The 20691-nt window shown below is 45.9% G+C and overlaps 10 protein-coding genes, 1 long non-coding RNA gene and 1 pseudogene across 13 annotated transcripts; 5 read left to right on the forward strand and 7 right to left on the reverse strand.

Annotated features, from left to right (window-relative positions):
* The first annotated feature begins 8 nt into the window (after positions 1-8).
* Positions 9-1381, forward strand: LOC112343033. The gene is made up of 2 exons (XM_024665859.1): positions 9-125; positions 172-1381. Exon 2 carries the CDS (start codon positions 241-243, stop codon positions 1249-1251), a length of 1011 nt encoding a protein of 336 aa, XP_024521627.1. The 5' UTR covers positions 9-125; positions 172-240; the 3' UTR covers positions 1252-1381.
* Positions 1382-1460: 79 nt separating this feature from the next.
* On the reverse strand, positions 1461-3182 carry LOC9632545 (annotated as a pseudogene).
* Positions 3183-3462: 280 nt separating this feature from the next.
* Positions 3463-4415, reverse strand: LOC9642270. Its single transcript, XM_024666009.1, has 2 exons — positions 3924-4415; positions 3463-3872 (listed from the first exon to the last, which is right to left on the reverse strand). The coding sequence occupies exons 1-2, from the start codon at positions 4389-4391 to the stop codon at positions 3549-3551; spliced, it is 792 nt and encodes a 263-aa protein (XP_024521777.1). The 5' UTR covers positions 4392-4415; the 3' UTR covers positions 3463-3548.
* Positions 4416-4596: 181 nt separating this feature from the next.
* LOC9632546 (adenylate kinase isoenzyme 6 homolog) lies at positions 4597-5381 on the reverse strand. The gene is made up of 3 exons (XM_002961142.2): positions 5186-5381; positions 4985-5130; positions 4597-4806 (listed from the first exon to the last, which is right to left on the reverse strand). Exons 1-3 carry the CDS (start codon positions 5372-5374, stop codon positions 4620-4622), a joined length of 522 nt encoding a protein of 173 aa, XP_002961188.1. The 5' UTR covers positions 5375-5381; the 3' UTR covers positions 4597-4619.
* A 127-nt stretch (positions 5382-5508) lies between these two features.
* Positions 5509-6305, forward strand: LOC9632547 (transcription and mRNA export factor ENY2). 3 transcript variants are annotated; one of them, XM_002960482.2, is made up of 5 exons: positions 5509-5576; positions 5643-5721; positions 5772-5866; positions 5918-5994; positions 6050-6199. In XM_002960482.2, coding segments are annotated over exons 1-5 (327 nt in total). In that variant the 5' UTR covers positions 5509-5574; the 3' UTR covers positions 6124-6199. The 3 variants fall into 3 exon arrangements, with proteins under 3 accessions (XP_002960528.1, XP_024522460.1, XP_024522412.1); XM_024666692.1 differs by lacking the exon at positions 5509-5576 and adding an exon at positions 6218-6305 and having other exon boundaries at positions 5583-5721; positions 6050-6125; XM_024666644.1 differs by lacking the exon at positions 5509-5576 and having other exon boundaries at positions 5583-5721.
* Positions 6306-9222: 2917 nt separating this feature from the next.
* LOC112343405 lies at positions 9223-10459 on the reverse strand. The gene is made up of 4 exons (XR_002991263.1): positions 10345-10459; positions 10006-10249; positions 9841-9948; positions 9223-9783 (listed from the first exon to the last, which is right to left on the reverse strand). It is a non-coding gene; the product is annotated as an uncharacterized LOC112343405 (long non-coding RNA).
* On the forward strand, positions 10240-11230 carry LOC112343202 (metallothiol transferase FosB-like). The gene is made up of 3 exons (XM_024666336.1): positions 10240-10496; positions 10609-10720; positions 10784-11230. The coding sequence occupies exons 1-3, from the start codon at positions 10336-10338 to the stop codon at positions 11033-11035; spliced, it is 525 nt and encodes a 174-aa protein (XP_024522104.1). The 5' UTR covers positions 10240-10335; the 3' UTR covers positions 11036-11230.
* Positions 11191-14195, reverse strand: LOC9642271 (ubiquitin-like modifier-activating enzyme atg7). The gene is made up of 14 exons (XM_002961143.2): positions 13947-14195; positions 13691-13893; positions 13443-13634; positions 13332-13386; positions 13192-13280; positions 12939-13128; positions 12797-12881; positions 12605-12749; positions 12402-12551; positions 12147-12341; positions 11966-12094; positions 11789-11904; positions 11582-11738; positions 11191-11531 (listed from the first exon to the last, which is right to left on the reverse strand). The coding sequence occupies exons 1-14, from the start codon at positions 14161-14163 to the stop codon at positions 11358-11360; spliced, it is 2097 nt and encodes a 698-aa protein (XP_002961189.1). The 5' UTR covers positions 14164-14195; the 3' UTR covers positions 11191-11357.
* Positions 14196-15118: 923 nt separating this feature from the next.
* On the forward strand, positions 15119-16392 carry LOC9642272 (protein PEP-RELATED DEVELOPMENT ARRESTED 1, chloroplastic). Its single transcript, XM_024666086.1, has 8 exons — positions 15119-15143; positions 15266-15334; positions 15385-15555; positions 15619-15762; positions 15813-15941; positions 15997-16071; positions 16117-16179; positions 16234-16392. Exons 3-8 carry the CDS (start codon positions 15400-15402, stop codon positions 16342-16344), a joined length of 678 nt encoding a protein of 225 aa, XP_024521854.1. The 5' UTR covers positions 15119-15143; positions 15266-15334; positions 15385-15399; the 3' UTR covers positions 16345-16392.
* LOC9632549 (E3 ubiquitin-protein ligase SIS3) lies at positions 16335-18322 on the reverse strand. Its single transcript, XM_002961144.2, has 10 exons — positions 18109-18322; positions 18009-18047; positions 17855-17921; positions 17709-17782; positions 17484-17622; positions 17324-17416; positions 17199-17264; positions 17029-17148; positions 16863-16976; positions 16335-16814 (listed from the first exon to the last, which is right to left on the reverse strand). The coding sequence occupies exons 1-10, from the start codon at positions 18135-18137 to the stop codon at positions 16488-16490; spliced, it is 1068 nt and encodes a 355-aa protein (XP_002961190.2). The 5' UTR covers positions 18138-18322; the 3' UTR covers positions 16335-16487.
* A 103-nt stretch (positions 18323-18425) lies between these two features.
* On the reverse strand, positions 18426-19582 carry LOC9642273 (60S ribosomal protein L28-2). Its single transcript, XM_002961145.2, has 3 exons — positions 19365-19582; positions 19122-19285; positions 18426-18622 (listed from the first exon to the last, which is right to left on the reverse strand). The coding sequence occupies exons 1-3, from the start codon at positions 19504-19506 to the stop codon at positions 18512-18514; spliced, it is 417 nt and encodes a 138-aa protein (XP_002961191.1). The 5' UTR covers positions 19507-19582; the 3' UTR covers positions 18426-18511.
* Positions 19573-20484, forward strand: LOC9632550 (thiosulfate sulfurtransferase 16, chloroplastic). Its single transcript, XM_024666494.1, has 5 exons — positions 19573-19819; positions 19883-19953; positions 20013-20083; positions 20142-20195; positions 20252-20484. Exons 1-5 carry the CDS (start codon positions 19611-19613, stop codon positions 20321-20323), a joined length of 477 nt encoding a protein of 158 aa, XP_024522262.1. The 5' UTR covers positions 19573-19610; the 3' UTR covers positions 20324-20484.
* Positions 20485-20691: the final 207 nt, after the last annotated feature.

The raw sequence follows: 20691 nt of genomic DNA on the forward strand, positions 1-20691 counted from the left end.
TCCGTCATCTCCTACGTCCCGTCGCTGTCCCCGAGCGTCAAGGAGAGGTTTCTACCATTCTGGGCAGTGTGCTCCGTCGCCAAGGTGGCCATTGACAGCGCTCAAATCGGCTACCTCAAGCACAGGTACAACTTCGCCACGAAGAGGATGGAGACTTACACATCGTGGCAGCTCGTCTACTTCTCGAAGAATGAGAGACCCTCCTGGGAACGCAGGCATGATCCGAACGAGGACCTCGACATGCAGATATACGCTTCCTACGAGTACCGCAGGGCCTATGTCAACGGGCTGAGATGCGTCGGCTGTTTCAGCGGTGCAACCAGGCTGACTCCCGAGATGGTGGAGGGTCCAGACGGAGTGAGAGGACTGGAGGAGTTCCGAATGAACGCACAGGCAGCTCTGGACTTGGCCAAGACGGCTGTGTACCGTCAAGCTCAGGCCAACGCTCGCGACTTCCTGCTCAGGATCTTCCCGGGGTCTTGGGACGCGAGAGGGATCAACCTCGACTTCCTGATGGACAGCGTGCTGGTGGCACCCATCTACGTGCCTGTCTACATCTTCGAGAGCTCCTACTTCACCGAGATGGTGCGGACGTTCGTCCACGGCGCGAGAAGCTCCGCCGTCGGTGGCCAGAGGCTCTACCACGCACCGCTGGCGGCAATCGGTGGCGGCATGGCCTGCGCGGCGATGGCGTACCACATGTCCGGCTCCGTGCCGCTGGGAGCGTGCGTGGTGGCGGCGACCATCGCCAGTACCGTGGCGTTGCTCTTCCCGGTTCTGGTGCTCCGGTTTCGAGAGTGGTGGCGAGTAAGAGAGAGCGCGCAGCACGTCTGGAGGGACTGGGGCCAGGAGTACGTGAACGCTTACGAGATGTGGGAGGAGCTCGCGCGGAAGCAGCAGACAAGGCGGGAGGAGGCGAGGCAGCGCAGGTTTTACGAAGAGCAGACTAGATACCGGCGATCGGATTACTCTCGCCAGAGGCAGGAGGAGCCATCTTCTGGCTATGGTGGTGGCGGCAGCAATCCGGATCCAAAGGGCTACTACGCGAGGCTGGGTCTCCAGCCCGGCGCGTCCGAGAGCGAGATCAAGGCGGCGTTCCGGGCGCTGGCGCTCAAGCACCACCCCGACAGGCACCAGGATCCCGGGAACAAGGCTAAAGCCAAGGCCAACTTTGTGAGGATCACCGAGGCGTACGAGGTGTTAAGGGATCCAAACAAGCGGAGGGAGTACCAGCAGCAACGCGGCTACTAAGTAGGAGTGTATCAAAGTGGATCTTCTCTTCCCCCATTTTTTGTTCTACCCTGTTGACCATCCCATTGACTAATGTTAAGATAAGTCAACTATCTCTTCTCAAAATAAAGTCAACGTTGTTGACTACAAAGTCGGAAGATCAAGTCAACGTTGGTACTATTCTTTTTCAAAAAGTCAACATAGTCTCACTACGCTGACTATAAAGCCTAGAACAAAATAGTCAAAGCTGTATTGCTCTTTAAAGACTCAATCCATTCATACATAGATAGTTGGCGGTGAACTGAGAATGTAATAGTTTGGCAGCACGCAAAGGTCTTCCTTTTCCTCCCCGAGAACAATCGGTTTATTCTCACAGCAGCAGCCTTTGCTCGTTTGGAGGAAGAGTGTCGTGCAGGCTCGTCTGTGCTCGTCACTGTGCGAGGAAGCGCTTGACATCTTCCGGCTTGCAATACCAATCGGGCACCAGGCGTGTGGCATGGGGCCGCAAATAGTTGAAGGAATTCTTGATCGTAGCCTCGGCCACGCCAGCCACTCGCGATATCTCTGTAGTCGGAAAGAAACAATGTGACGACCACCAAGACAAAGCGAGAAACGTTACCTTTTAGAGGCTTCTTGTCCTCCGATACCTGAGATATCATGTAAATCGCAGCGGCAGCGATCGAAATCGGACTCTTCCTGCAAGAATGACTGAATCCAAAACTTTGATCCAAAATGCCATCTACCTTATGTCGAGCTCCTCCACCTTCTTCACTGTATCGGTTGCTGCTCGCACGGCTTGGTTGGTCATTCCCAAGTGCGAGCAAAAACGCCTCTGCAACAAGGAGTGTAAACGTCATCATCAGCATAACAAGCTTTTGATGCTTACCAAAAAGTCGCCAGCGTGAATGGAACCCATGGACATCGATTTTCCCATCTCTTCCTCCAGACGCTTGACAATAAAATTTGTGGCCCGTCCAATCTCCTTTTTCGTGGCACCATTGGCAACAGAGTGAATTTCTGCGGAAACAAAAGCCCCGTCAATGACAAAGAACAAGAGGAAAAAAAAGAGCACACCATACCTTTGAACGTTCGCGGTTTATCCTCTTGTCTACAAGCAATGTATAAGCAAGCAGCCAAGATAGCATCCTGACTCCGTCCCCTTATGGATTTCATATCCTCCACTTTTTTGTAAATCTCATCAGCACGATCCTTCATAACAAGGACGTTCTGTGCGTGAGCCCGGAAAGAAACGGCTAGTCTCCAAAGACTAGGACAAAGACCAAAAAACTCGCAGCAACACAACAACAACACGACTCGGATACTTTCTCAAACAGCCAGGCAAACGCAAAAGACCTCAAACAAAATCACACCTTAATTGTGGATACCAATCCCAAGCTGCAAAACAAAACACAAAACTTCCAGTCAAGAGATTGTCCGAGCTAAAAAAGCAAGTTTTACCGATCAGCCATGGTGCCTATCGTCTTGAAAGCGAGGAGGAGCGCCCGGTCGGGGTTGGTTCCATGGTTTTGCCACTTGCCGAGGGCCGCATAGTCGCCCTGCGAGCCATTCCCCCTGGAGATGGTGGTAGAAAGGCCCCCATCCGTGAGAAGGGGATTCGAAGGGCCACCGACACGAACGGGGTCATTGGAGCCGGAATCGTCCGAAAAGGTCTCCATTCGGAGCTCTCGTCGATGAAATGCGCCTCTAGCACCAGGCCGCACTCCATGCACACCGTATCCCCCGCGGCATGATCCACGACGATGTCCACCTCGCGCCGGCAATCCGGGCACACCGTCTTCTGCATCCTCGCTCGCGCGCGCGCCCGCCTGGCGCTGGCGCTGGCGCTGGTAGCGCTGCTGCTAGCGGCTGGCTCACCTCGAGAATCAGGGAGAGATCTCACGCCGCGCGCCTTCGATAGAGGCGCTCTCTCGCCCTCCTCGTCGTCGCGGAGGATTAGGGCACAAGCTTCTGGAAAATAAGGGCAAGAGGAATTTATAAGCACAGGGGGCCGTGGATGAGGATCGACGGTATCCGTGCTAATCCCTGGATTGATACTAATGAAATTAACTAGTCATAATTAAACATTATTAAGATCGTCTTTCTCCTCAGTGGTGGTGGTGGTGGTGGTGGTGGTGGTCACTGTGATGGCGATGATCACCGTGATGGTGTTCTTTGCTCCACCCCTTGGCACAGCAAGCGCAAACGCACGCCACGGCCACACAAACGAGAAGATCCATGAACCAGCCCATCGCTTTGCAAGAACTTCTTTCCTTTGAAGAGACAAAGAAAAACCCTCCGCTATAAATACTCGGAAAGGATTAACCGGACCTTAGAGAGCTCGAGGACGAAGATGACGACTTGAGAACAACGAGATAAATGGGAGAGGTACCTGGAGGGAGCTCCAAGTGGAGCGGATAGAGCTTGCTACTGTTGGCCGGGTGCCGGATACAAACCGCGAAGCTCTTGTCGTCGACCACGTCGATCTCCTTGCGGAGCTTCTTTGCGAGCTTGTCCGGGCTCCGGCCCCGGAAGAACACGTAGTGCCAGTGCGACGCGTCGCTCACCTCCGACTCCGCCTCGGCCACCATGTAGAAGACGATGCGTCCGTCGTAGAGCGGCGGCATTTTCGGCAGCGAAGAAACCTGTCCAAGAGCAAGGATCAAAGCGAGAAGAGCTTTTTCGTTTTTCTCTACCTGGAGTTTCGATGGAGGCGAGTCCACAACCTCGACTTTCCACAAGCTCCACTCCGGACAGAAGCTATCGTGTGTCACAGAGCTCCTCCACGGCGGCAAGCAGCTGTTGGCCTGAAGAAAGTTTCCACTGTGCTCCACTCTCAGCTTCACAGTAATCTCGTCCACCACAACAAGCTCCCACTCGACCGCGCAGTCCAGCTTCGACGGCCTCGTTTGCAGCACTTTCTTCCCTGTAGCTCCCCCCAGGCAAGGAATGTCCGACGCAGTGAGGTAGCAATCGTAGCAGCTCTTGAGCCTCAGGCGCTGGCTGTGCCCGACTTGCTCGACTCTCCACAGCGAAGCCATCGTACTCGTCCCATCTCTGTCTTGAGAGACCGTCACAAAGTCGTCCTCGGCCCACAAGTACTTGCCATGGAATCCTTGAAGCCGCACATACTTCCTCGCACTGCCCTCCTCGGCCATGCTCATTGATCGAGCTCTCGAGCTTTACAAACTTCTTCGCTGCTTTCCCTGGAACTTCACTGTGTAACTCTCTCGCTATCTTTCTAGTTGCCGACTGCCTAGAACTGTCACTCTTCCTAACCGTATGACACTCTTAGCCTAACCAAGGCCCTGCAACCACTCGCGACTGACCACGTAGCGAGCTTAACTGACTACCACCTAACTATCCATCCAGACCTGGTAGCTAGTAGTTAGCTAGAGCGATGGCGTTCGAGCTTGTAGCCACTGCTGGACGATCTCCACGTTGTTGTTCATGTCTTGAATTGTGTCGCTGGGCATGGCACGGATGATGTTCGGAGAATAGCTCTCTCTGGCTTCCTCGAGGAGAACTTGGAAGATCTCACACTCCAAGTTGTTCTCAAGCTTCTTCCCGGAGTATCCTCTGCAATTAAAATACGAGAGAAGTTGTTTGACAAAGTCGAAACAGAAAACTCTAAGCTCTGGAGAAGTTCCGATCATGGGAGTACAAACGAAGATCGAGAGAAGAGAACAGGCTTGGAGGGAAGAAAATGTTTTGAAGAAAGAAGGAGAAAAACTAGAAAAGATCTAAGCTTAGCTACCTGGAAGTAAGACGATCGTAGAGCACAGAATTGTTGGTCTGGAGCACAATGACCGCATCAAACCAGCTCTCGGGGAAAAAGGAACAGCAGTGGTAATCCACAATCTTCCCGCCCTCGGCCATCCTCGCCTCGAGCTCATCCAGGAGCTACAAAACACAAAGAGAGAATCTATCTTCACAAGCCCCCTAGTATTTTGCCTACCAGATCCTCGTCGAGAATGTGGCATTCGAGAATCTCGTCCCATCCATCGTAGAGCTTCTTCTCCTTGATCAAATCGCCCACATTTATGTGCGCCAATCCCGTCGCCTCGGCGAGGAGAGACGAGAAGGACGTCTTGCCGGTGCCGGGCGTGCCAGTGACGAGGAGATTCGGCCGCCTCGCTTCCCCCATCACGAGATTTTAGGGCTAGCCCAGGAGTAAAATATAGTTTGACTAATCACACTAAAATTTGCCAGCAATATTTTTTTCTCAAATGATTCATCCAAAACCTATCATCCTTGATCAAATCGCACATTTTTCTTGGACGCATCACGAGATTTTAGGGCTTTTGCAGCCCTCTTTTTAAAGTAAAATAGGGTTTGTGGGCAAAAATGTATGGCGCGTTTGTTTGCTCTGTTTTGTGGGATTGATCCTGTAATGGCATGGAATTGGAATGCAGGAGAGCTTCGCTCCATCGTCCCGGCGAAGATCTGCACAAGCGCGACGAGCCGTCGCTGCAGGAAGCGATCAATCTTAAGGTAGAAGGAATTGTCCTCCTTTTCTCTTTTAATAAGAACAGCGAAAGTAGCTCGTCGAGAGCGGGGAAAAGGAGAAGCTCAAGGATCTTTTGCGAGAGAGATTGATCGAGTGTGGATGGAAAGACGAATTAAAAGCACAGTGCCGGTAGATTTCCCAGTCCCTTTTCCTCTTGCCCATTCTCTTTCCCTCTTACAGAGCATTCACTCGGAAGAGAGGAAGATCAAACGTAACAATTGACGAGCTTGTCCGGGCTATCACTCCTAAAGGACGAGGTAACACGTCCGAGTTCTTTGGTTTTGTAAATCATACTCTCCGTTTTTGTTTCAGCTTTGGTTCCAGATGATGTCAAGGCAGAGCTTTTGCAAAGAATCCGAACGTTTCTTCTGTCTGTCCAGTTCTGATAGTAAGTTTAAGATGCTTCTGTTAAGTTGATCCTGGCAATTAGTTGAATAATGCTGAATCTTAAACATGCCCTTATTTGCTTGTCATGCCCAGCTACGTGGGAAGTTAGTCTATTTATCAAACATGCCAACACTATCGTGGATTGCCATTCTAAACCTTAGCAAGCTTGTAAGAAGCAAAATTAGGTAATATAAGTGTTCTTGTTCTTTTAGATTTGTGTGTTTCTCCATGCTTAGAGGCCATTTGTAGTAGGGTGGACCACCTCTGAAAAAATGACTAAGATTAAGGGACTAAAGAGGGGGAGGAACATTGCATTCATGTAAATAGACTCTCATGTTTCTTAGTTGGGCATAAGTGGATTGTAAACAATTTTATATATTGTGATATATATTTCTAACAAAGTTAATTGAGTTGTCTAAATTTTGAAGTGTTTTTACATCGTTAAAAGATAGATTGGTTCCTCATGCTAGCCTTATCCCATTCTAAGAACACATATGTATACTTGTATGTTTATTACTATAGAGAATAAAGACATAAATGAAGACAATAACATATGGCCTAAGAAATTAAAGACAAATTCAACCAACACAAAAAGGAAAACAGAACTCATAGCAAAAGAACATTGAATAACTCTTAACACACCCAACATCATAAATTATGTTGATGCTTATGGAGCATGAATGGTTTAATTATCAACACTATGCTAAAAACATTTGCTATGCATTGCATGTAGCAATGTTTGGTTTGCTTAGTATTAGTGTTATTCCTACTTATTAATTTAATTAATAAAAAAATTATATTATAAATATGTTGATAATTTATAAACACAACAATAATCTTATTGAATATTAAAAGTTAGATGGTAGAATAAACTAGAATATACTAGGAAGTGTTTAGGAAAGTTTATAAATTATAAATACATGATTAATCCAAATGAATAACAACAATTAGCTGGTAGAATATTCTACAATATCCAAGAACATTCTAGGTATATCCACTACCACCCTACAAGTTTACTTAAGCAAACCAAAAAGATAATCTCAACCAGAAAACAATAATACTATAAGAATATTTTTAACATTTCCACTAGATAACAGGATAAAAACTAATCAGCAAACAAATAAGTATTTTTCATACAAGATATAACCTCTAAAAAAATAATGCCAAATAAGTAGAGTATTAAACTTTCTATATGATGAAATTAGACTAAAAAAGCCACAACATATCAATGACACCACCTAGGAATTCGGTTAAAATGACACCAACAACAAGTGAACTGGTCTAGACCTAAACTTCTTTGTAATCACTTAAACAAAAAAGAAATTGATGAAGATAAAAACTAACTAATACTTATCGTTCATAAGGGCCTGATAATGAGCTTTATTGAATTACCTTTCACTACATTGTTGCCAAAATCCTTTATTTATATAAATCCCTTTGATGATGTCATTTTCTTGATCTCCCCATATTATCACTGTTTACAATAATCATGATATTCTAGGTCATTACAACCTATAATAGGATTAGGGGCCTTGGAGGAGAAAAAGGAAGAAGATGATTATCAAGGGCCCTCATGACCTCTTAATGATCAATATTTGTATTGCCTCGTTTTTTGCCAGTGTCATTTTTCTTAATTAACTTTACCTAGAAGTAGTATTATGGACATATGAAAAATCTTGAGCATAGTTAAGTTTTATTTTGATTATTATTCTAGTATTTATTATCTTTCTGCCACATGAGAATGCTGACTTGTCCTCTAAGTACACCTCTAATACCTTAGGTTGTTCCAATATTTATTAAAGATTGCCCAAGCTACCATTTCAAGAACATGTGTCATTCGATTTGAAGTCACTAAATTATCTATTAAATAAATTAAAACAAAGATTGGACTGTATATATTTAAGAATTTATACAAAATTAAATTATGAAATAAAAAATATTTAATGTTGTAGTTTAATGGATAATATAATTCCAACCCATTCATATTACCAATTCTTTAATTATGTTATAAATGAGCTTCAAACAAAACAAAAATTCAACCTAAAGCTAAAAGCACTACCAGAAGCTAAAAATAATAAAAGTTTTTTCTTTACAGATATATACGATAGGACGATATTAACTATATATTTCTTTATATAAGAACTTTAGTTTTAATTATTTCAGAAAAATTTAAATAAAATGTTTAAAATTAAAACTGTAACTGTTTTCATTCTAAGTTATTCATATTTAGTACATATTTACTCAATTAAATATGAATGGGGAAGTACTGAAGAAGAATGTTTCTTAAATGAGCAAGATGTTAATACTGTAATTAATGGCTTTTATACACTTGTAAGAAATATTGATCTTGATGAAGTTTATCCAATAACATATGAAGATGTATGTAGAGTTGAAACTTCTAGAGGAATTGTTTGTGTTAGAATTAAAAGATTTGAAAAATCAAAGCGTAATAATATTTGTAAAATAGGAAAAACCACTTATACTAAATTTATGATTGGAAGAAGTTTAAGAATGTCATTCAATTCATTAATTACAGATAATCAAGGCCATTTGATTCTTAAAGGTGCAAACTCAGCAAAAATAACTTCAAGAAACTATCAAATACATTATGCTATGGCATTAGGTCCATCAAGACCCCCAATTTTATTATATAATTTTAAAACAAAATCACTATATGATTGTGATATTTCTCAAACTACTCTTGAAAGTGGAGATTTAAGAAGTCAATTTCTATATAGAGGAAATTTTTTAGTATCTCCAAATTCAAAACATATATTAATACTAGAATCTAGATGTAATTTAGTTATTTACTCTAAAAGGAATAAGATATGGGAAACTCCAATGGTTAAAAATATTGTGAATTGTTATGCTAAACTTCAAAACGATGGTAACTTTGTAATATATTCATATTCAAATAATGTTATATGGGCTAACAATATTTATTGTAAAAATCAACCAAGTTGTGTTACTTTTACATTTTATACCTTGCAGGATGATTGTAATTTTGTAGCTTATAGAATGAAGTTTCCAAATGATGTTTGGTGGCAATCTGGCACTTCAAATCATGCACTATGTGATAATAGTTAAAAAGATATGCATTGAGTGAATAGTTTTAATTTAAAAATAAATGACTGAGCTCAGATTTGCAAAACACTTAAAATCAAGCTTTAGGACATCCATAATGACACAAGCAATACAATTCTAAGCTATCTCGCCGGTATTGCCAAAGTTTTCTTCAAACGTTACAATCACCAGAGTCATCACTCCAAGCACGCGGAATTTGAGTAGCGTAGCGTAGTGAAATTCCCTTTACCCTCGTATTTAGTGTTGGCACAGCTTTTCATTCTCCTATCTGCCGTGGCAGGAGAAATCCTCAAAACCAAGCCAGTGGCATTGTTCTCCTTAGCCCGTGAAACTCGTGGCCTTTTGTCTTGTTGTAGTCCCGGACCGAGCCAAGACCAAAAGCTGCCACGCTGTTTGATCCAAAGACTCCTGTCTTTGGTATAAGCTCCAACGCAATGTGAGCAGTGGCCTTAGATGCATGAACCTCGTAAATTATTATAATCCATCCCCGATTCGTTGTTTGTATCTTCAGTCAAGGAAAATGATTTCACAGGCAAGTTGCTTGTAGCTCGACTTCGATGCACTGGCCTAGTTTTCTGCAAGACAATAATAACGTTTCTTTTTCCTGCGAGAGATTTCATAGAATCACATACCTCTTATTGATCATACACTGAATGACATGAAGCAAAAATCTGTAGTTTCGAGAGTGGATAGTTTTTTTTTTCAGTGGCTTCTCCATCCACCACCAGCTGAGCACACGCCTATAGAGAAAACAACCCACAAATTAGCGCTTAGTGCGAGACCGAATCTGTCCAGACCTCGTCACTTTAGGAGATGCCATCCGTCGGTACGTGGCGCGTCGGGCATTGCCATGTCAGACCATGTGCCCAGTGACCTGGCGACGCGTCACTGCTGCGTGGCAGCAGCCTTCTTAAGCGGCAGAGTCCCCCACTCCTTATCCCACACATAGCACGAAGCTCTAGTTCTCGTTCTCACGCTCTTCCCGTTCGTTACGCTACGTTTCTGCCTTCTTTGTTGGTTTTGCGTTCGTTCGTGTCGCTTCTAGCAGCGAGAGAGAGAGAGAGAGAGAGAGAGAGAGAAGTTAGCATATCGCACTACAAGAGAGAAGGCAAATTGTAACGAAGAAAATGGCTTACAAAAAGTGGCAGTCGACTCCGCTGCCGCTCGCGTCGCTTAATCACATATCTCGAAACTGCAGCAATGTCCAGGAGGCGATGGATTTCTATGTCAACGTGCTGGGCTTCATCCCCGTCAAGCGCCCTGGAGCATTGAATTTCGAAGGAGCATGGTGAGCAGAAAGAGCAGAGAATAGAATTGGAAATATGGTGCTCACCGCTTTGCTTCTTTTTTTTTTTTTTGTCTTTTGCTGTTTCCTCTTTGATCTTCGGCTTCGACTCAAGGCTGTATAATTACGGCATCGGAATTCATCTTCTGCAGAGAGAGCCCGGCATCACTTACACCACCAACAAGTCGGACCAGATCAACACCCGAGCTGATCACATCTCCTTCCAGGTGAGAGCCGCAAAAAGAAGTTTTGAGTTTGTGCGATAAAAACGAAAATTCCTGCTCTCGCAGTGCGAGGATATCGATCTGGTGGAGAAGAAACTGGTAGAAGCCGGATCCGCATTTGTGAGAAGAGTCGTCGAGGAAGCTGGCATCGAAGTGGAGCAGATATTCTTTCACGACCCGGATGGCTTCATGATCGAAGTGTGCACTTGCGAGAAGCTGCCGCTGGAGCCTCTAATAGGAGGAAACATGACCAACATCCGCAGCTGCCTTATGCCGTACATGAGAACCTCGGCCATTACCACCATTGAAAAGTTCTAGCTCGGAAGATTCTGCCGGTGAAGCGGGCTCCTCTCTGAGGTCCAAAAAATGAACAGTTCAGTTGAAATAGAAATCGTTGCTTAGCTCGGAAATCAGATAGGAATGGGCTACCGGACACGCAGTCGGCGCACTGCAGACGAATCTTGTACGAAAGAGACGTATAAAAAATGTATTGAAAGGAACGAAATACCTCTAGACGATCTCGCTTGTCAGGATAAACACGAGGTTGTAAAAGTGGGAAAAAAATATCTTCTAGGCACCGGTGCGCACAACTACCAGCTTTTTACCTTGTATAAAGCCACTTTGGCAAAAGAAACGTGCGCTAGGCCATGTCAGGGACACCTAAATCCGAGTCCCCCTCACCTTCCCAATCCAGGGACATTGAGTTCGTTGCGTGCAAAAGGTCAGTCAGGCCAGCAACATCCTCCAGATAATTTGGGGAATTCAAGGCCTCTAGGATAAAAGCGAAGCCTCTTGCTTTGAACTCCGAGACGATCTAAATACCATGGTGTCAGAGAAAGAGAAAAAGAGAAACGGTGGTGCTACCTTTGGTGAGCAAGCAGTGCAGCCATCGAAAGCAATCCCGGAAACGACGAGTTGTGCGTAGTGTGCGAGAAAGCCTCTAATCTGGTGGGGCAGTATTCCCATGGGCTGCTCGATGCTCGTCGTCACAGAAACCGCTTGATCAGCGGGAGCAGCTGGCCTGTAATATAGTAGAGTCAGCAATTAAATACAATGCTGAAAACAGCTCACCCAAGTGGATGGTGCATTACAACCACCGCCATCTCTACAGCTAGCCCACCGGCAATAGGAGCTAGCGCAGGACGACTCACTGTGCATTGCTGATCGAGCGTTCGGTTGACAGTCGACTAAAAGAAACCAAGGAATCAAAGGCAGAGACAAAATAGCAGTTTCGAGGCACAAACTTACATCAGTAGGTGCTACGACATCAGTGCAGAAATAGCATCCAAGTCGCGGGTCTTGCGTGGAATTGAAAGGTCCCTCTCCATGCCGCATGACGACGAAGGAGTCGAAGCCAAGTGCAGCATTTATAACTATCTGCCATGGTGGCGGTTAGGATCATAATCGAGAATGAGGTAAACAAAGATACCTTAGATTGCTCAGCCGCTGCACACAAAATAGTTGGAAGCCAGCGACTTTCCCTTGTATCGGTTAAAAGGAAAATAACGTCATGTTCCTCTATCAAGCTTTGCAGCTTAGTGAAGTTATCAAAGGTTTCTTCAACCTGATTCCCGCTCACGCTATGTCCAGCCATTGGTATTGATATTTGATGCCCTTGCGCCCTCTGCAAAAGCAAAAGGATCAAAATATTTACACCAAGTAAACAACAGAGATATTGCAGTACCACATCGACACATTTCGTCCTTAGAGCTTCTTGAGCAGCTTCAACTTTTGAACGGCCACAATCTTTGATCTGGTATAAAGGTTGCCGCAATGGATTCGAGTATCCAACTTTGCCATAGTCTACAAAAGTTATGTCGCGAATACCCCACGCCTGGTGACATAAGAGTTACTGAAGACGTACGATGAATTACAGAGGAGACTTACCAGAAGCCTCAAAGCAACTTCACACCCAAGTGTACCAGCACCAAGAAGCAAACATTTCGTCTTGGACAGTAGCAAGAGATTTAAGGACGGAAGACTGCGCCATTTCATAAGCTTAAGATTCAAGTCAGCCGCTGACTTCGCGAGCCTGTAAATTACAAAACTATAAGAAAGCCATGGTAAAATAGTACGTACATATCAGGATTCATTAAGGAAGAAAGATCGACTGATCGCGCAGAAGGTTCCCATCCAGCTGCTTTAGGCACGGCGTTCGTATTTTCTGGAAGGACTCTAGTTAGTAGCTTACCTTGTCTAGGAAAGCAAGAAAAAAACATACCACCGAATTCTTCAAAGGTAGCTGACGTGACAAAACAATGTCTTAAGTCAGTTCGTCCTTGTAGCTCACGCCAACACAAGATATCCACATTCTTTAAGCCCCACCGGACAGCGGCTAGAACAAGCAAATTCCTGACAGGCCATCCGGGATTCGTTGGCAAATGTGAAGGATCATAAAAGCCCAGTAGAATCTGAAAACCTCCACGTCTGAGAAAAGGAGCACGCTCATAAAAAACTAGAAAAAAAAAAAATACCTTTCCACTTCCTTGGCATTTTTCCCAGTCACTCAAAGGCCTAACCGTGACACCATCACATGAAAGGTGCAGGAGAAAAAACGAAAGACCTGTTGTACAATTTTTCTTTTCAGAAAACCAAAACAATCCCAGAAGCTTACATGTTGTCAATGGAGACGTTCTCCAGGCCGTACAAGCTGAAACAACTCGCAAGGACTGTGCAAACTGACCACATTACTACAGGAACAGCAAAGACATGAAAAACAAGTTACCTCTTCAGCAGTAAAATAATCCGAGGCCGGCTGGAACATGGTGTGCTTCACAGCTTGAGTAAACTGTAATGCCGGGAAAGAAAACCAATACTTGAATCGCCATTCCTTCAAATCGGCATAGCAGATGACGAAGAACCGATTTAGAAGGTTGGAGTCTTCCTCTGCCCGACCCGAGCAGATATCGTCCCACACCTTTAAGCAAAGAAGAAAATTTAGTGAGAGCTTAGCAAGCAATCAAAGCAAAATACCTTTGCAGTCTCCTCGTTCATCAAAGCATCCCTGTCTATGGAATTAAACTCATCACTCGTATTGGTATTGTATAGTGTTCCTGGCGCAGGGCATCGATTTCGATCGCTCGCAGGACTCTCCGTGCCGAGCTCCAGCGACAGAGACTCGTAGGTCAGCTGCAATGGCTTAGAAATCCTGGGATGGCTACACGGAGCGAAGAATCCTACATTGCCGCAGCTTCAGCACACAGAAATTCCTAGATATTACGGGGATTACCTTGGATCTGGAGCGGCCGCCGGTCGAGACGAAGAACATCGAGCTTGAGATTCGCAAGACCATGCCAGAAATCAGCCGTGACGGAGCTCTGCCACGGCACGAACTTGAGGATGCGCGATTGCGTAGGCGCCGTCGCCGAACCCGATCCCGATCCAGCAGTGGCAGTGGAGGCGGAGGAGGAGGAGGGCGAGGAGGAAGGCGCTCCCGGTGGCGCCATCTTTGAAATAGGGCTAAATAGGGCACCACTGGGTTTTGCTAGGGCTTTGCTTCGTCCTAGATGGACCTTGCGCTTCCAATACACTCTATCCAGCGTCTTCTTCCTCCAAGGTATGACTCTAATTCTATCTTCTTGCTCACTACATCGTCCTTGATTTCTAGCTTGATAGATTTATGAGCTTACCCGCATTCTCTCTTTCAGATTTTTTCTTTGAGTTTTGAGCTCTTTCGTGTTTTAGATTTCTCTTCAATATTTGTGTAGGCTTGCTTCTTCCTATTGATTGATTTCTCTCCCTCTTCAGGTTTCTTCTACATTCTTTCTTGGTTTTTTGGAGTCCTAATTTGTTCCTTTCGTTTGCAGGAGTACTTTTAATTTTTCTAAGCTCTTACAGAGGTAACTGGTGCTCTTGAGAAGTATACTTCTAAGGTTCTTTTACAGGCCTGTTGTTAGTTTTTCCAAGGCATCTGATAGTCGGTACGTGAGAATGTAGTAACAAGTTTTTCAGCTATAGCTTTGGTTGATCTGATGAGGTTTTTTAATTCGTAGAGTTTTGCGAAATTCAGTATCGACGTCGGCTGCTGCTCAGGACGATCTTGCTGATGATTTGCTTGGAGAGTGGGATCCCAGCTACAATGAGAATCAGCCTTGGGACTACAAATCGTACCAAGCTTTGCTTCACGGAGGGGAAGAAGTCGTAAGCATTTTGGAGTCCATGATAGAAGTGGTACGAGTTTTGCCATTGTTTTCTTTTGATTTTTTCAAGTTTGTTCTTTCCAGTTGGACGATGTTACTAGCCTGGACAAAGAATCCGAGGACACGGCCATTCAGATGGCAGCACTGGCGTGCATCGGCCAAAGACTGGAGCATCTCGATGGCAGCTTCATGATGGCGTTGGACTTGATGATCGCTCAAGCCAGCAAAGACAAAGATGACAAGGTTGCTGCGTTAAGCTTCTCTTCCTCCTTTGCAGTTTTCATCAGGTGATTGATCGATTGATTGAGACTGACTGACTGATTGACATCACCTTGTCGTGCTCCATCGAAAAGCCGAAGTTTTATGTTTTGTGACGATTGATGCTGACTATATGCTTTTCTTCTTCCAGAAAAAACAGCTTTTGGATGTCATCAAAGAGACGACGTTGGCTCAACTCACAGAAAAGGCATCGCCGGTGGTACGCTATCAGATCTTCTTTTTAGCTCCGACTCTAAGTTGGCTTTTCAGCTACAAATCGTGAGCATGCTTAGCCACACTCCCGACAAAGAGCATCGACGTCAAATCTTACGTTCTGCTGCTGGCGGTGGAGGCATTCACTCTGCTTCCGGTGGAGGCACGGTGACCGTCCCTGAAGGAAATCTTCTCCACATTGCCAATCAAGCCAACGACCTCATCAACGTGTCTCTCTCACCCAGCCTGTCTTTCACCTTTGCAGCTAAACGTGATCTCTTTCTTCTACAGGACATGGAGGAGAAACCGAAAGTGAATGACCGAAAGCTACTGGCAAAGCTCATTCTCATCAGAGAAGAAGCACACGATATGCTCGGCGGAGGTATTCTCGACGAGCGAAACAAGCCGGGACTTAAAAGCTTGCCCGCACCCGAGGTAGTGGATTACTTTCGTTTTCCTTTCCTAAGAAACGTTCATGGTCCCAGGTAAACTTCATCTCGAAGTTAGTCGCAGTAAGACCAGGGCCTCTTCTACGCGAGAAGCTCGAGAATGTAATGCGGGGGAGGGACGAAGGCGCGGACGTTGAAATGGAGGAGTCACAAGAAGGCGATGAGGTAGAACTTTTGGTGCTCTTTCTTTCATCGCTTTTCTAAACCCGTGGGACTCCAGAAAAACGTTAAAGTGAAGAAAATGAAGATGGTGCTTCCCGTCCGGCCTGGAATGTTTCTCGAGACTGTGACAAAGGTATTTAGTGTTTCCTCTGATCTTTTATCCATCTCTATTTCACAGTTGCTCGGTGGCATGTATAATAACAAAACCGCTGCTGGAATCACAGTCCAGCACCTCGACTGGGTGAGTAAATTCTTACGGTTGTCTATCTTTCGAGTGACAATCCCAATCCAACAGACTTACAGGACGACTCTCGAAATCCTCCAAGAAATCGCCCACGGGAAGCACAGCGTCAAAAACGAAACAAACGCTGACAATACAAAGGACTTCAAAACCTCTAGTTCGTAAGCATGTTTCCATAAACATATTTTTAATGAAACTCTGTACATTACTTCTTATACCTGAGATGCGAAGCCCAAGTTTTGTTCTTGCTGCATCTTCCAAAAACTTAATAGATTATCTCGCTGCTCTACTAGAAGAAAATGGAGCTGCTAACCTCTTGGAGGATTTACCGGCCTGTCTACCACGATAGTGAGCTCCGAGCTATGGCTTCTCCCTTGAAGAGAAGAGCCTTGAGAGTCTCCGCTGCTTTGGCTTTGAGCCGGGTCGTCACTGGCACCGGGAGGAGCGGTGCTCAACATGTCGTGAAGCCTGACCATGACACGGCGAACTTCTTGCTCGGCTTGCTGGTTGAGAACCACCATAAGATCAGCCTCTGGGAAAACCGAGCACCGGCACTGCGGGCATTTTACGTTGAGGCGTAGCCACTCATCGATGCAATCCACATGAAAGTTGTGCGCACAAGGAAGTCCTCGCACCTGGATGATGCTTATTCACAAAAGGAGTGACGACAAAAGCCGAAGTACCTCAGTTCCAACAGTGAAGTCCTCTAAGCATATGGAACACGACGAGCACTCGGTAGGGACACGCTTGAGCTGGAACTTTGGGAGCTGCTGGATCAAGCTCTCCACTGCTTCTCTCTACAGCACGAGATTAACACCTAAAGGCATTCCAGTGAATAAGAACACTCACCTGCGCGGGAGTGAGCGTTAGACCGGGAAAGGCAATGGTGTCATGAGCAGTTCGTTGCTCTTGCACGGGAATGGAGGAACGTAGAGTCCAATCTGGAACCCTGATCAGCTCCGCCAGCACCTGCATGTCCAACTAACGTAAAAGACGAACAGAGAAAGAATGCGAAGTACCTCCAATTCCGAGATGGCAGATCCTTGAGGAACAAGTTGCAAATGAGACTGCCGTCGCATCAACCACTGAAGGAAATAAAGAGTTTCTTGCACTCTTTGAATCAGAAAGCAAACTAGTAGTTTACCTTGCTGGCGGACATGCATGCGATTGAAATCAGGCCGCAATAGCTGAAAAGTAACCAGATAAGGAATCCCCATTTCTGCCCTTCTTCTGGAAGCTAAAACAAACAAGAAAGAGGTGTTCTTCAACTCGAAACATATGAAACAGCAATGCCAAACACTTACGCATTGCCTTGCATTTGTAAACCACAAGCTCCCGATGACAGTCCACGCCCAGAGAAACGGATACATGAAAAACGCAAGGCAGGACAACACCAAAACTCTGGCCTGGAAGAGCAACAGCCGCTGCTGAGGGCTTGCATCACTGCGCACAGACACACACACACACACACAGAAAGCCTATCAGAAAGATAAAAAAAAGATTCGGTGTTCCACAGTGAAAGCACTTACGGGCCCATCTTTGACGCTATGCCGTTGTCCACAAACATGAGAATCCGGAACACAAAAACAGTAGCATAGTCCACCTAGAGCGAAAAAAAGCAAAGAGATCCATGAGGAAAAGCTACAAGCTCGCTAGCTAGTCTTGCAAAGCTTACCACGATCCAGATGTGAAGAGGATACATGCACGCGTGATACCTATCCCAGTTGATAGACACTACGATCCTGTGGAGATCAATCATCTATTGTCAAGGAATCCATCCACAAGAGAAGAGGAAAACACAAAATCGAGCTAAAAGCCGATAAGGATACACGCTGGTGGCGAGCATTGACAAGAAAAATCCATCGAACCTGCGAGAAATAGTTCTCTCTGCGGTGAGCGAATGCGCGAGAAAGAGGAAGCAGCACTTACCACTTGAAATCCACGCCGCGAGCGCCCATCGCCCCTTGGAGCCGAGGTCCCGGGAGGCGCTCCAGATCGGGGAATGCAAGCCCCTTGGTTTACCCTATGGCTTGGATTTCCTGCGCGCCGCGAGATTCTCGCATCGGTGCCGCGAGCAGCGCGCGCGATCTCGGGGCTGGACGGAGATTTGCGATGCAAGCACACCACATTCACCGACAGCTCCCGGGCATCTCTCCACGGAAGCAAAAGAAAAGCATGGATGGATGGAGCAAAGCCTAAACCCGGGATTAGGCCTACCCAACCCAGCTTACTTAAGAGCCACTGGATATACCGACGCCGATGCTTTAGAATATGCCAATACAAAAAGAGGATCTTCTTCTAATGGGGAGTTTTCTCGAGAAACTTTCGAGCTTTAAGCAGCTGGCTTTTTCTTCTTCTCCGCACGGCACAAGCTCTTGTGGACAGAGGTCAGCCTCGCGAGCGCAGCTCTTTTCAGATCGGGCCTGTAGCCATTGTCTCCCACCTGGAAGAAAAAGAGAAAAAAATGACAAAATAGAACACGAAAGATATCACCGAGGAACACTTCAACCACTCGCGAGCAAAAGACAAGCAACGATGCAGAAGTTTTGTAGGGAGGAAAGTTTTAGAGAACACTTGATCAAAATCGAAGTGCCCTCCACGTTATGATCACCCGGCTTGAGTTTCTGCCTTGTTGACAAGGCTCGAGAGCACAGAGCTTCTCTAAAGCCAGAGGTAAGGCATTAAGAAAACAAGTATTCACAGATATCCAAAACACGAAGCAAAATAGCAAGCATTCAACTAAGCAAACTAAGCAAGCATTCACAGAGATCCAAAACACGAAGCAAACTAGTATTCACAGAGGTCCAAAACACGACGCAAACTAGCAAGCATTCACAGAGGTCCAAAACACGAAGCAAAGCATTCACAGAGATCCAAAACACGAAGCAAACTAGCAAGCATTCACGATCCAAAAGCCAAGAAAAAATGGATTTCGAGGTTACCTGATTGATGATGACTTTGGCCTTGTTCTTGAAGTTGGACTTGAGCAGCGAGCGGTTCAAGTAGGATGCGGGCTTGTTGCTCTTCTTCTTCTTGGTGGTGGTGAGAACGATGTCCATTTTCTCTCCAGCCGGGGCCACAGCGACGGTCTTCTTGTTAGCCAAGCCTGAAAAGAGAGAATGCGATCAATCCAGCAAGAGACGATTATCGGGATTTCTAAAAGAGCTGGAAACGATCTTTCTCACCTGAGTACTTGTAGGTGTTGAGATTGTAGAGATTGTTGGGCTCGCTGCTGAATTGCACCGAGGCGCTGCTGTTGCCATTCCGCTTCACCAAGAACTTGTTGCTGTTCTTGACGAGCAGCCAGATCAAGTCGGGAGACGCCATCGCGCTCGATCGATCGATCCGCCAAGCGCAAAAACCCTACCCGGCGGCTCAAACCCTAGACCTAGATCCCGGAGAATATACTGTTCGTCGGCGTTGACGTTTTAATGGAGCTTTGCGCGCCATTGGCCCTTGCGTCCTTTGTAGCGGCGCCAAGAGCGCGCATTCTCTCAGGAAATCTCCGATCGACACCGAAATTTAGGATCGCGATCGCGATGAGTGATCAGGGGCCGCGGGATGTCTCGCTCAAGCATGTGGAGGTCGATGCTGCTCGAGGGATGCTCCAGTCCGGATCGCATCGATATCTGGATGTCCGGTAAGCTCGATCTCGGAGATTTTCGGCTTCTCGAGTGATCCACAGCGCGATTCTTGATCTTAGAGCTCCCGAGGTCTTTGCAACTGGGAATGTCGCTGGCTCGCGTAATGTTCCTTACTATATCCCGGGCTCCGGTAAGTAGCGAGCTCCTTTTGCAAACTTCTTTCAAGATTTGTTTTCTTGCTCTTCCCAGATAAAGTCAAGAACACTAACTTCGAGCAAGAGGTTCTTTCTAACTTCGACAAAGAAGAAGGAATCATAGTGGTATGACTATCTGCCATCGGGTTTTTTTTTCTCCCTCTCATTGTTTACCCAAATTCAGGGATGTGGAACTGGAACTCGATCCGTTTTGGCTGCTGCCGATCTTCTTGCCGCAGTAAGACTCGATCTAAAGTTCTGAAACTCTACATTTGCTTTTAAATTTTTTCACAGGGATTCACGAATGTTTACAACATGGCTGGTGGATACCGCGCCATCAAGAACAAGCAGACAGACAACAAATAGCTTCGCGCGATGGCAAAGACTCGAATAAGATTAAGCACAGAGAAACGAATAAATCCAGTGGGGTGTAGATCATCATCCCTCGACTTGCATGCGATGCATACGCCGAGTTCTCTCTGGACAAAGCAATTCACGGTAAATAAGTTCCTCGCGAACTTTGATCTCCAAGTACGTACCTGCGGCAATTCGCCTGTTTCCCATTCCTACAATCTCGCATTTGTAGTTCATGTAGAGCTGGTTTGTGGTCTTGGGAGTCTTCATATGCTTGGGATTCCCGTCACACAGGCTGTTTGAGTAGATTCCAGTGAACTAATTTGTTTCTTCCAGGCACAAACTCTAAGCTTACCAGTTAGCCAAGTAGCTCGCGTTCC

The sequence above is a fragment of the Selaginella moellendorffii genome, unplaced genomic scaffold (assembly GCF_000143415.4).
Source record: "Selaginella moellendorffii unplaced genomic scaffold, v1.0 SELMOscaffold_0, whole genome shotgun sequence".
NCBI lineage: Eukaryota > Viridiplantae > Streptophyta > Lycopodiopsida > Selaginellales > Selaginellaceae > Selaginella > Selaginella moellendorffii.

Bases quoted from the DNA above. Each gene is read 5' to 3' on its own strand.
- LOC112343033 (XM_024665859.1), top strand. From the start codon at position 241: ATGCAGATATACGCTTCCTACGAGTACCGCAGGGCCTATGTCAACGGG.
- LOC9642270 (XM_024666009.1), bottom strand. From the start codon at position 4,391: ATGAGCATGGCCGAGGAGGGCAGTGCGAGGAAGTATGTGCGGCTTCAA. The intron at 3,873-3,923 runs GTAGAGAAAAAC...GCTCTTGGACAG, and splicing joins CGCCTCCATCGAAACTCCAG to GTTTCTTCGCTGCCGAAAAT.
- LOC9632546 (XM_002961142.2), bottom strand. From the start codon at position 5,374: ATGGGGGAAGCGAGGCGGCCGAATCTCCTCGTCACTGGCACGCCCGGC. The intron at 5,131-5,185 runs GTAGGCAAAATA...TGTGTTTTGTAG, and splicing joins ACATTCTCGACGAGGATCTG to CTCCTGGATGAGCTCGAGGC. The intron at 4,807-4,984 runs GTAGCTAAGCTT...TTTTAATTGCAG, and splicing joins TACGATCGTCTTACTTCCAG to AGGATACTCCGGGAAGAAGC.
- LOC9632547 (XM_024666692.1), top strand. From the start codon at position 5,626: ATGGAATTGGAATGCAGGAGAGCTTCGCTCCATCGTCCCGGCGAAGAT. The intron at 5,867-5,917 runs GTAGATTTCCCA...TCCCTCTTACAG, and splicing joins GAATTAAAAGCACAGTGCCG to AGCATTCACTCGGAAGAGAG. The intron at 5,995-6,049 runs GTAACACGTCCG...TTTTTGTTTCAG, and splicing joins TATCACTCCTAAAGGACGAG to CTTTGGTTCCAGATGATGTC.
- LOC112343202 (XM_024666336.1), top strand. From the start codon at position 10,336: ATGGCTTACAAAAAGTGGCAGTCGACTCCGCTGCCGCTCGCGTCGCTT. The intron at 10,497-10,608 runs GTGAGCAGAAAG...CTTCGACTCAAG, and splicing joins TTGAATTTCGAAGGAGCATG to GCTGTATAATTACGGCATCG. The intron at 10,721-10,783 runs GTGAGAGCCGCA...CTGCTCTCGCAG, and splicing joins CTGATCACATCTCCTTCCAG to TGCGAGGATATCGATCTGGT.
- LOC9642271 (XM_002961143.2), bottom strand. From the start codon at position 14,163: ATGGCGCCACCGGGAGCGCCTTCCTCCTCGCCCTCCTCCTCCTCCGCC. The intron at 13,635-13,690 runs GTATTTTGCTTT...CTTTGCTTAAAG, and splicing joins TGAACGAGGAGACTGCAAAG to GTGTGGGACGATATCTGCTC. The intron at 12,342-12,401 runs GTACTGCAATAT...TTGCTTTTGCAG, and splicing joins GGACGAAATGTGTCGATGTG to AGGGCGCAAGGGCATCAAAT.
- LOC9642272 (XM_024666086.1), top strand. From the start codon at position 15,400: ATGCTTAGCCACACTCCCGACAAAGAGCATCGACGTCAAATCTTACGT. The intron at 15,763-15,812 runs GTAGTGGATTAC...TCATGGTCCCAG, and splicing joins AAAGCTTGCCCGCACCCGAG to GTAAACTTCATCTCGAAGTT. The intron at 15,942-15,996 runs GTAGAACTTTTG...GTGGGACTCCAG, and splicing joins AGTCACAAGAAGGCGATGAG to AAAAACGTTAAAGTGAAGAA.
- LOC9632549 (XM_002961144.2), bottom strand. From the start codon at position 18,137: ATGGGCGCTCGCGGCGTGGATTTCAAGTG. The intron at 18,048-18,108 runs GTAAGTGCTGCT...TATTTCTCGCAG, and splicing joins CGCGGCGTGGATTTCAAGTG to GTTCGATGGATTTTTCTTGT. The intron at 17,265-17,323 runs GTAAACTACTAG...TATTTCCTTCAG, and splicing joins CATGCATGTCCGCCAGCAAG to TGGTTGATGCGACGGCAGTC.
- LOC9642273 (XM_002961145.2), bottom strand. From the start codon at position 19,506: ATGGCGTCTCCCGACTTGATCTGGCTGCTCGTCAAGAACAGCAACAAG. The intron at 19,286-19,364 runs GTGAGAAAGATC...CTCTCTTTTCAG, and splicing joins CAACACCTACAAGTACTCAG to GCTTGGCTAACAAGAAGACC. The intron at 18,623-19,121 runs GTAACCTCGAAA...TTTTTCTTCCAG, and splicing joins CCAAAGTCATCATCAATCAG to GTGGGAGACAATGGCTACAG.
- LOC9632550 (XM_024666494.1), top strand. From the start codon at position 19,611: ATGGAGCTTTGCGCGCCATTGGCCCTTGCGTCCTTTGTAGCGGCGCCA. The intron at 19,954-20,012 runs GTAAGTAGCGAG...TGCTCTTCCCAG, and splicing joins TTACTATATCCCGGGCTCCG to ATAAAGTCAAGAACACTAAC. The intron at 20,196-20,251 runs GTAAGACTCGAT...ATTTTTTCACAG, and splicing joins CTGCCGATCTTCTTGCCGCA to GGATTCACGAATGTTTACAA.